The following is an 11,400-nucleotide window of genomic DNA, read 5'->3' as shown; positions in this document are numbered from 1 at the left end:
TAATTTATATGAGAGTGATAGGGAGTTACAATTACAAGGTTTTGTTTCGCTAGACCGAATCATTTTTTCACATTTTTTAAAAACAAACTTGATCACTATCTATTTTTAGATAACATAGGGAAATTGCGCTTAAATTGTCACTAGACTTTTTATTAACTTGTTTTTTTTAGGAATAATATATTTTAAAATGTCCCCTCTTTTTCTCTTTCAGCATGTCCCGAGGCTATGAGATCAGTATCTTCAGCAATATTTGGAGAACTTAATATTACGGACGTCTGTTGAAAACAATATAATGGATGTTTATAATGTATTATCTTATTATTCTTTAAAGAAGGAAAATATAAATAAAGGCATAATCAAATGTAGAAACACATTTTTATTTACGTAACCGGAAAAGTGTTTATGGTTGTGAGAACACTTCAAAAAACAGTGCTGTGGCAAGGCGCATGTTTAAACTATGGAAAGTACACAACACTAATAGCGTCATCTTCTAATTTTATAATCTATATTTACTCCCCCGCTCTCCAGGCAAATCGCTACCACAACACCAATCTGGTGAGCACTTGTTCACGACGAATGTTTACAATCGTAGAGCCGGGATAGTAACTGCTATTAGGGGCAGATAATTTAGTATTAAACAATTTGAAACGAAGGGGGGTAACAATTTCTGATTGATCTTTGCTTTGTCTGTAAACGGCTGCTTTCACCGGGCCGGGGGGGGGGGGGTAGTGTTGAATTCACAAATTATGAATTACTGATAAGCAGAAAATAAAACAACCAGTTGGCAGCGTACGCTACGACGCGGGTCAGCTCGTATGAAGAAATGGGCTATTTCATTCAAATTTGAATTAGATCTATAGATCTACTTATCAAGACGTACGCTATAAAATGTAAACAATTGTCTCGGCCTAAAATCATACAAATTACTTTAAAGACAAAGTGTGCATTCAATATGGTGTTTTGTTTACAAATAATGTATATCATTGGCTTTAAGCTTTTTACTTTCTCGTATATACGAAGTATAGAGAAAGTATTGCAATCGTGCACAAAAATCACTTGAAATTTTAAAGATTTTCACCGTATTACACCTCAGTCCTTCATCACATCCGAAGTATAGGGGACTTATTTTAATCGGGCAAAAATTATTAATCCAGATTTATCGAAATTAAGAGGTTTTATGCGTAATCCAGTCTGAAAAACTGGGCTTTGCAAATCTGTCCGTATGTCTGTGTGTCTGTCTGTCTGTGTGTGTGTCTGTATGTAAACATGATTACTTGAGTACCGTTACAGCTAGGTTGATGAAATTTCATATATAAATATTTTATCAAAATCGTAAATACGTGTCAACTTTTGAGCGATTTCCGATAACCGGAAGTGGTACTTTTTCTACTTTGAAATTTTCAAAAGCCTGTAACTTGAGTACTATTTCAGACAGAAAAATGAAATTTCACATGTAAGTATAAGATCTAATTCTCTACCTTCTGTTAAATTTTAAGTAATTTACGTTGACCGGAAGTAGTAATTTACGCTACTTCCGATTTCTGAAAAAACTAATGTACATTTTTAAAGTACTAATAATATTGCTCACTATTATGCACTTTTTTTATTTGGCGTTCACTTGGTGTGCAATTCTTTTGTCTACGAGATTTTATTCTATTTTTAAAATTTTAAGTATTTAAAATGGATTAAAAATCATGTCTATAGCCCGAGTTGTCATCCCCTGTTGTTTTATATAAGAATATTCGAGAAAGTTTAGTGGAGATCATTCCCGGTTTATTTTATAAATTATTTTTTCCAAGCAGGTATGACATTAAAATTATATAGGCCTATATTTTACGTGAAATAGGTATCCATGGCTAGTTATTAAAAAATGGCACCATTGTAAACACAAATTGACATAAAGAACATAGGCCTACTATTGCGTTTTAAGTTTAAAGAATATATTTATATTATTCTACCTGTATTTTGTCTAATTCGTTTCATTTGAAGCATAATCAAAACGATAAAATACCGTAAAAGGTAATTCAACTTCAAATCTCAACAACTTAACAATAGAAGCGTTACCTTAGCCTCGTATTGAGTACCATTATGTCCGTATCTTGCTAAAGGTTTAAGCTGCTGTGTACCATCTGACCACTCAATCACCAGCGTCCGAACTGTTGTAGCAGTTGTTGGAACACCAGCACGTGACGCGTCACATGTCACAGTAAAAGTTCCTCCAGTCTCAGCTACACTTGGGCTGATAAGCTGATCACTTATTCTTTGACTAAATTTTATATAACAGATAGTTAAATTACAACCAGTAGTTAGCTATTGCAAGTATAGATGCTTACATTTCATATTGCTACTGGGCGTGTAATACATTTGTGTAAATAGTAATAAACCCGGTAGTTTAGGTATTCTAATAAATTAAAAACAGCACAGGGAAAATTCGGTATCTTTTTCTTTCTTTAAAATAAAGATCTAATAATTCATTGGTAATGCAAAATTACTATGAATTTTAGAACGTATATTAGGCATCTGTTGTGCTTTTACATATTTCGAACAGATTTTAATTCAAAACATAAACCAAACTTATCAAATCCTAAAATTGAATCTCCAATCAACTCAACTCATCATAGCTCTCAGATTGTTATATTAAAAGAAAAGCATCAATGAGAAAATCAATACAAACTATAACAATTATATTGTTGTCATTCATACCCAGTATGTGCTTCCTCTGTCCCTGAAAATATTTTAAAATTGTTTTTGTATTTAATTTATTTACACTTGTAAAAGAGGATAAAATACGAATGAAAACGGAGATAAACAATTTATGCTAAAATGTATGTTATAAAAAATACAATTAAAATGTCGATTTTCAAATTATCATTTAACTCGGAATTCAGTCATTTATTAATTAGTTGTTTAACGTTTCCTTACTACCTAAATAAATCACCAAATTGTTTGTATTATTATTAAGTTTAAATTAATTTACAACATACTGTTTGCCCGTAATTTACAGTTTAAGCGTGACATAGAAATACCTATTTGGGTGTATATCGCCATGTTCCCAACGACAGTGTCTCTATTGTTTTCTGTAGCCACACACATAAACATGTAGCCATCATACTTATATTCTATTTGAAACTTTAGTGTTGACGAATAACGGTAGCGGGAACAAGCTGGTTCTATGTCGACTCTCTCAAATATTGGGTTTAGTGCAGGGTATAGAGAAGTGATACTGAAATTGCTACCAATTATCCATTTGAAGGTTACGTTGTTTGGTCCCTGAAATAATAGTCAACTACCATCAGAGAAACGATAATACACAAACATAATGTTCAATAGATATGCATTAAACAAGAAGTTTTCGTGTAGATGGAAAGAGGTGATATTGTTCTGAGTCTAGAAGTGTTATTTCCCTTCCACGTAGCCCGTAAGTAACAATTTACAATATATTTTCCCTTTTGCCTGTCAAAGATAATCCCAAACTTTCATAATCACTAAAATATGGTATTGTTCAATGTTTGACATATTGGATAGATTCTGGGTAGAAAATTGAGGTTGATATGACGCAAAATTTTAAAGCTGGTGAGATGTTGGCCTGGGAGGGGGGGGGGGTTACGTGAAGAGGTGCTGTCAATTTATTTACAACAATTAATGGATGGATGTTTAAATTAATGAAATATAGGCTACGTACTTGACTGTAAAGATGAGACAATCCCTTAATACAGCGGTCTAAAATGATCAATAAAATGTTTCCATGGATCAATTTAGTAATTTTAACAATTGAATATTCTATTGTCATCGGAAACAAAGCTTCCCTGAAAATTTCAGCGCGCTAGCTAACTGGGAAGTGCCCGAAATTTCGATCGCAAGATTTGATTGGAAAGATGCGAAAGCAAGTTAAAGAAAACGTGGTAAAAATAACAACTAAATATGAGGTTTTGAACGGCTGTGGTAGGAAGTGGTACACATTGTCCCATTTCTAACCAAAGCTAGTTTTTGGCATTTTTTTTTACAATCTACTTTATAATATAGAAATGATTACGTAAATGTATTAAACGAATAAAGAATTTAATATTACCACAAGAAACTCGGGATCAAAAAATGTTTACTCTTTTTAATGGATTGTGAGTATACAAAATGTTTTTAAGTACCTCTTTGTACAGCTTAAACTTACACTAACGAATTACAGTCGAGAGAAGGATTTTGTTGATACAGCTTAGTTTATATTATGTTTTGCGCGGGTACATTGAAATTTTGGTCTAAAAATACACTAAATATGTGCCGTCTAACTTCTCCTTTGTTCCGCTTCTCACCACTTTTTTCCTTACGTATTTTAAATGGCGTAAAAACATTTTTTTTATTACAACCGTATTAATTGTGACTGTACTTACTTCAACGCTGCAATATATAGTAACACTTGAGCCTGGTCGATGAACGGACTCAAATGGTCCCAGTCCAGTATTATTCATGGGATTTAAGTAGAAAGACATTTTTCTTCCAACTGTTAAAATTGAAAATATTATGAGGCTAATGAGTTTGCTTTTTTTAATCGCTTAAAATGTGCATTTCAAAGATTGCATTTCAAAAAGTGCATTTCAAAAAGTGCGTTTCTAAAGTCCATATAAAAAAGTTAATATCAAAAAGTGAATACCAAAAATTTAATATCAAATGTTAATTTCAACAAAGTTAATATCAAATTTTAATTTTAATTTTTACGTCGCTAGTTTACGCGAGAAAACAATACTGTCCTTATAATAGAAAAGTTTATTTTCAATACTTTCTTTGTTAAACTTTTGTTTCAAAATGTCACTTTAATGTTATTTAATTCATTTAATTTAAATAACTCATTTAAAAATGGACATTCATATTTGCTTCACAGCAAAGAAGTTATTGTTAAAATCCCATTGTATACTAAAGTTAATATCTTCTTTATCAAAAAGAAATATACTTGCCTTTGATAGATAGGTTCTGGTAAAAGCCATCTAATTCTGGTTCATAATCAGTATCGCTCAACATGTACTTCCCGTGACAAATGTAAGTGCCGGCATCTGCACATCTGGGATCATGGACAACTAATGCCATTTTCATCGTGTTCCTGTTTTTTGGTCTTTCCCCCGTATTATTTTGGTTCCCTTCGAAATATAAAGTCCAGTTCCTTACTGGAATAGAAGTCGGCGGAATCTAAAAATAAACGAAAGAAGCTAAGGAAATCCGTTTTAAATCTCTCTATCTATATACTACTAAAACTCAAGTTTGTTTACATGTTTGAATATTTTTTTGTTAGTTTGTCTGTTTGGTTACAGGAGAGAATCTGCACTATGTGTAGAGGTGTAAAATAGTCTTTAGGTAGAGAACATTTTTTGTTTTTAAACAGACTGTTAATCACAAATTTATTTAAAGACGTTATTTAATGTATTGATTTATTCTTTGGTAGATTAACTACATTAATTATAAAAGTCCAGAACAATGACTTTACTTAAAGTGAATAGTGACGTCACATGATTTATTTACTTTTTACAACAATAATGGCGGCTTCCATCGAAGATGTTGTTGCCTCTATTCAGAAGTATAACGCATTATATAGCTAAATTTATGTCGGCTATAACTTTAACGATACGTCCGTTTGCTATTTTTATAACGTTCCAACACTTATATCAATTTATTTTCAACAGTCCTTTTCATTTAAGTATAGAATAAATTTCTCTAGATTTAAAGATCAGCTGCCGAAGAAAGTTATTCATAGAACTAGAATCTAGGTCAAAACAAAATGAATTATTTAAAATTAAAATCCATTTTAAAATCAGAATAAAATATTGACTTTCTTTATTAAACTATCTTAGTCCTTAAATATTTGATAAAAAACTTTGCTTTTTAGCTTCAGGTATCATCTAATTCAAGAATAAATGTGATTTATCTATCTAGGTTCTAGAGTGTAGACTCTAGAGTCACACTCTAGAATTACGGCAAAAACTCGGCTTAACCAATCCAGTCGTAGAATCTAGATAATTATATCTAGATTTCTAGATCTAGATAATAATGAGTTTCTATACTAAACTATTTCAGACCTTCATTACTTTATATAAATCTGTGTTTGTTTAGCTATGGAATTAGCTAATTTAAGATAAAATTTAATTTGAAAGATACTAGCTTATTCGCGTAAATCAAGTTTCTTAAGCAGACTCTTTTAACTATTAAAATATAGCACAAGAAACGCCAATGACGTCACGAGTTCAGATAGCTAAGTTGTTAATGTAATAGCCTTTTTTGCGGGTAGCACGGGTACGAGACACACCATATCATTGTTAAAAAAATTTCAATTTTTTTTAGATGTGAATGATAAAGTTGCCTATCGAGACTTGGCGGGATATAGGGCAGGGGAAGTAGAGTTCACCTGTTTCTTTGTCCTCAGCATATGAAGGGATAGTGTGGTCAGAGAAATGCTCGGCTGGAATCGTTTTTGTAAACGATAAAAACATATTGTCTGATACTTGGCGGGACACTGAGCAGGTGAAGTAGAGTTGAGTAGGTCAACTGTGACGTCAGTATATGAAGGGATAGTGTGGTCAGACCCATGCTTAGCCGAAATCGGTGTTATAGTCAATCACCAAATTGAATCAAGCACGTTCGACAGGGAGCTGTTAGGCGCCTTGAATTATCCTGTGAGCACCATGGCGGTTACGTTAGTTTTAGGGAGCAAGGGGCCGTACGCTGCTTCCCTGTGGTAGTGAAATTGGGGGCTCTCTAGAGCACCCCTCTACATCCCTCACACTTGGGCGGTCATATATATATATATATATATATATATATATATATATATATATATATATATATATATATATATATATATATATATATATATATATCACACGTCGCGCGTTTTTGCGAACTTAAATAAAGATAATTTAAACAAAAATGCAATGAATGTATTAAATTTAAATTTTCATGTTTATTGCAACTTACAAAACATTTTAAAATGATAATATAAAAGCATTCAGTGTTCCTTTTACAAGCTTTTTTCAACTTGCTTCTCTGTCTATTATCTAAAATTTGGCATGTAGGTCAAGGCGTGAAGATTTTAACTAATTCATAAAAATCAAGTAGGCATCCAATTAATGTCAGATAATCAATTTTTTTTGTTAATTAATTAAAATTATGTCAAAATTACTAGGCAGACGTATCCAACTACTCCGCACTATTATACGTGCTTTATCATGTTCACTATTATATTTTTTTAATCATTTATTTTCTACTTTTTAGTGCATTATTAAAATCTTGTTATTGAAACGTTTTTTATTATTTCTTTTAGGGAATATTTTTATTATGATTTAAATATAAAAAGATTATAGCATTTGGTGCACATGTTTATTGAAACAGAATTATCATTTCTATTGAATCTTGTAAAAATAAATGTATATTTTTTCATTCAAAAACATACATTACGCAACAATAGGGTTAATTAAAGTGCTGCCAATCTTTCTATTTAGAAGTGTAAGCTTATTTTCTGGAAAAAATGGTCATGGGCATGGGTAAGGCACGGTCTCGGTCACGGGCACCGGCATGGATATGGGCATGGGAATGGGCATGGAATTTTTATTTTTTTAACTTTTATTTTTCACATGTTGGTTTCTATTGTGTGAAAAATATAAAAATATTCAGTTATATTATTTTTCATATTTCGTTATAATCAGAAGAATTTTTTTTTCGGATCAAAATTTACCAAACCTAGTCAAGACTAAAATTAAATAATCAAAATTAAACATATATATATATATATATATATATATATATATATATATATATATATATATATATATATATATATACATATATATAGTTATATATATATATGTCAAACAATCTATTTGTATAGGCTACGCGTACATTTAGCTGTAAATGAGACTAAGCCTCTATAAAAGGTGTTACAGTTTTAGTTGTTAATTAAAATACTTACTAAATTATAGTATGGAGGTATAAGCGTCCTGTAAAATGCTAAAAGTGAATTTATTGTCCCACGTCTATGAGTAATACGTAAAGAGGAAATTGTGGTAGCAGTTGTTGGAACACCAGCACGTGACGCGTCACATGTCACAGTAAAAGTTCCTCCAGTCTCAGCTACACTTGGGCTGACGATATCATTTCTACTACTTTGACCTTTCACTAAAAAGATAAATTGTCATCTATCTATCTATATACTACTAAAAGTCAAGTTTGTTTACATGTTTGAATATTTATTTGTTTGTTTTTTTGTTTGTTTGTTTGTTTGCCTGATTGACTATCTCGCATGGTTGCACTCATCGTGGAAAGCTGTAAAATAGTATGTAGGTAGAGAAAATTTTTTGTTTTAAGACAGACTGTTAATCACACATTTATTTAAAGACGTTAATTATTTATTGATTTATTCATACGCAGAGTAACCCATTTTTTTTAAAAGTTTAGAACGACCACTACACTCGGCGGGACCGTGACGTCACAGTTTTTTGTTTACTCTTTAGTACAACAAAATGGCGGCGTCTATCGAAGAAAATTGTGTTCCCATTCAAAAGTTTAACGCGTTCTAAATCTAATTTTCTGTCGGTCATAACTTTAACAATACGTCCGTTTGCTGTATTTATTACGTTCCAACACTTATATCAATTTTAAACTGTCTTTTTTCATTTAGTTTTACAATAAATTTCTCTAGATCTAAAGATCAGCTGTCGAAGGAAAGTTATGAATCTAGCCTAGATCTAGATCTAGCCTAGATCTAGGTCACTAGACTCAATGTAAATTCTAGATCTAGACTTAATGTAAATTCTACATCTAGAATCTATTACAGGCCTTAATACATCTAGAATCTATTTCAGGCCTTAATTATTTTATATAAATCTTTGTTTGGCTAATTTAAGATAAAATTTAATTTGAAAGTTACTAGATTCTACTGCTAGACTTAGATCTAGATCTATGCGCGGAGACTCAAAAGTATAGTATAAAAATTCATTTGTGACGTCACGAGTAAATAGCTAAGTTGATAGCGTAGTCCGCTCTCATGTGGGTGGAACAGGTTCTAGACCAATATGTCAATGATCTTTTTTTTCAATTTTTTTTTTTAGATGTGAATGATAAAGTTGCCTATCTGAACTTGGCAGGATACAGGGCAGGTGAAGTAGAGTTCATCTGTTTCTTTGTCCTAAGCATATGAAAGGATAGTGTGGTCAGAGACATGCTCGGCTGGAATCGTTTTTTTAAACGATAAAAACATGTTGTCTGAGACTTGGCGGGACACTGGGCAGGTGAAGTAGAGTTGAGTAGGTCACATGTGACGTCAGTATATGAAGGGATAGTCCGAAATCGGTGTTTTCGGTGTTTTTAAAAGATAAGAAACATATTTTTGAATGTGGGGTCAGTTTTTTGTGACGATAAGTGACACTGCAGTAGCGTAGCGAGGAGGGGGGGGGCGGGAGGGGAGGGGAGGCTGAGGGGGGGGAAGGGGAGGCGGGGGGAGGTGGAGGGGGGAAGGGGGGGGGTGGGGGGGACATATGTTGGGGCGCCAAAATTGTTTGGAAAAATAAATTGAAAGGTTGAGGGGGGTTCAAATCGAAAGTTTGAGTGGGGGGGGGGGTGCACATCAAAAGTTTGAGGGGGGGGGGGGTTGAAAATCGAAATCTTGGGGGGGGGGGGGGTTAAAATCGAAAAGTTTGTCCCCGGGCGCCGGGAAGGCTCGCTAAGCCTCTGAGTGACAGACGTGATGTTTTTTGATGGATGACCCCCGAAACCCACAGTTATCCAACGGATGACGGGTATTCTAGTTAATTGCTAAATATGCATATATTTTTTAAATATTGTTCAATTAAAGTAATCCATCTATTACTTTATAAGACAATTGCAAATACGTTGAACACAAATTTACACTTATACAAAATATTTACTTTTTTTTAAATAATGTCCTGTTAAATAAAAATATAGGAGAAAATAATACAACCTTTTGAAAAACACAGTATTGCCATCCACAACCCGTATAAAATGCAGTAGTTCATTTTGAAATGCAGGATTTTGCCGTCATTAAACATACATTGCACTAAATTTATAAATGTGATTTAACCAGTCTTTTCGTTTTAAATGGAGTCAAGTCTGCGTTACAGTAGACGTGGCGTTGGAAGGCAGAGGTGATGCTAGTAGGAATGCAGGGGGAGATTTTGATAGATTTATTCGAGAAAAAATAAGTTAACTTTAGTTGTCATTAATGAGATAGCAACCATCATTAGAGGTATAGTCGACTCCAGAGTGTCAACGGCGTGATCGGATGGTAGAGAATACAACTACTAACTCATAAGTCTAGAGTTTGAGTTCCGTCCTTGCGTCCACCCAGCTCTAATGGATGCCTGACTCACTTTAGTGAAATAAAAGACGGCTGGGCATAGTGATGATCACACTTTCATATGTCAAGGTAACTGAAACTTGTGAACTCTACTTTACCTGGCGCATTGACCGTTCGCTTCGAAAAGAGAACTGAACTAACTCAAAAGTGTCGACTTCGGATCCCGGACTCAAATGTGTAGAATGTTATTGAATCCACTTAGGCTAGATGTTCAGCTGATTCACTTTAGGGAAAGAAAATCGGAGGGGCATTGTGCTGCCCGCAATACCCCCTTGTATGAAACAGGTGAGCTCTACTTCATCGTCTTGGGCCCATGCAGGAAAAATTGATGATCACTGTATCAACTATTTTGTTTATTATGAAAAAAAAGGATATATTTCATAACAGCCTCAGGCGTTTGAAGTTGTGTGTTTTATCAACGCCGATTTGTCGACAGTAAATTACTACTTATTAATTGTAAATCCAAACCCTAGCCCTAACACCGCTGTACCTACGCCACTGCTTCACCACTAGAGCTCTATACTTGCCACGTCACCACAATTTATCCACAAGAAACAAATCTCTGTCTGAGTACAAATCCATGTGGGTGGTTTAAAAGATTATAGGCCTAACAACGGATTAACCAACAGCTTTCAAGCAGCCAAATCCTAGATGTTTTTTGAGCCAATGATACATTTAGCTATGTTTTGTAAAGTGTTGAGATGAAGATTAAACAATATTATATACTGATTGTAGGGTGCCTTATCACAGCTTAACCAACATTCTGGTACATGAAAAAATAACCGTAGGACTAATCAGACAGTACGGGTCCATTCTTATTGGAATGGCAACTCGAGATACAGGCAGGCTTTTTGAATCAATTTTTAAATAATAAAACTTTTAAAAATAGAATAGAATCAAGTTGAAAAATGAAATACGCACTAAGTGAACAATGTGTGTATAATAGTGCGGAATGTTAGTACTTTATATATTCGTATGCGTTTTCGACAAATCGGAAATAGCATAAAGTATTATTTCGGTAAATGGAAATTATTCAAACTTTGAGAAAAGCAGAA

At 33.3% G+C, this 11,400-nt stretch overlaps 1 protein-coding gene across 1 annotated transcript; it reads right to left on the bottom strand.

The window, feature by feature from the left end:
- Positions 1-182: 182 nt before the first annotated feature.
- Positions 183-10,029, bottom strand: LOC131936188 (uncharacterized). The gene is made up of 8 exons (XM_059293102.1): positions 9,950-10,029; positions 7,943-8,148; positions 4,944-5,172; positions 4,383-4,492; positions 3,027-3,270; positions 2,704-2,725; positions 2,065-2,266; positions 183-275 (listed from the first exon to the last, which is right to left on the bottom strand). The coding sequence occupies exons 1-8, from the start codon at positions 10,002-10,004 to the stop codon at positions 183-185; spliced, it is 1,161 nt and encodes a 386-aa protein (XP_059149085.1). The 5' UTR covers positions 10,005-10,029.
- Between the last annotated feature and the right edge of the window lie 1,371 nt (positions 10,030-11,400).

The sequence above is a fragment of the Physella acuta genome, unplaced genomic scaffold (assembly GCF_028476545.2).
Source record: "Physella acuta isolate Inbredline_101_S28 unplaced genomic scaffold, ASM2847654v3 ptg000171l, whole genome shotgun sequence".
NCBI classification, from domain to species: domain Eukaryota; kingdom Metazoa; phylum Mollusca; class Gastropoda; family Physidae; genus Physella; species Physella acuta.
This window is presented reverse-complemented; position numbering and strand designations above follow the sequence as displayed.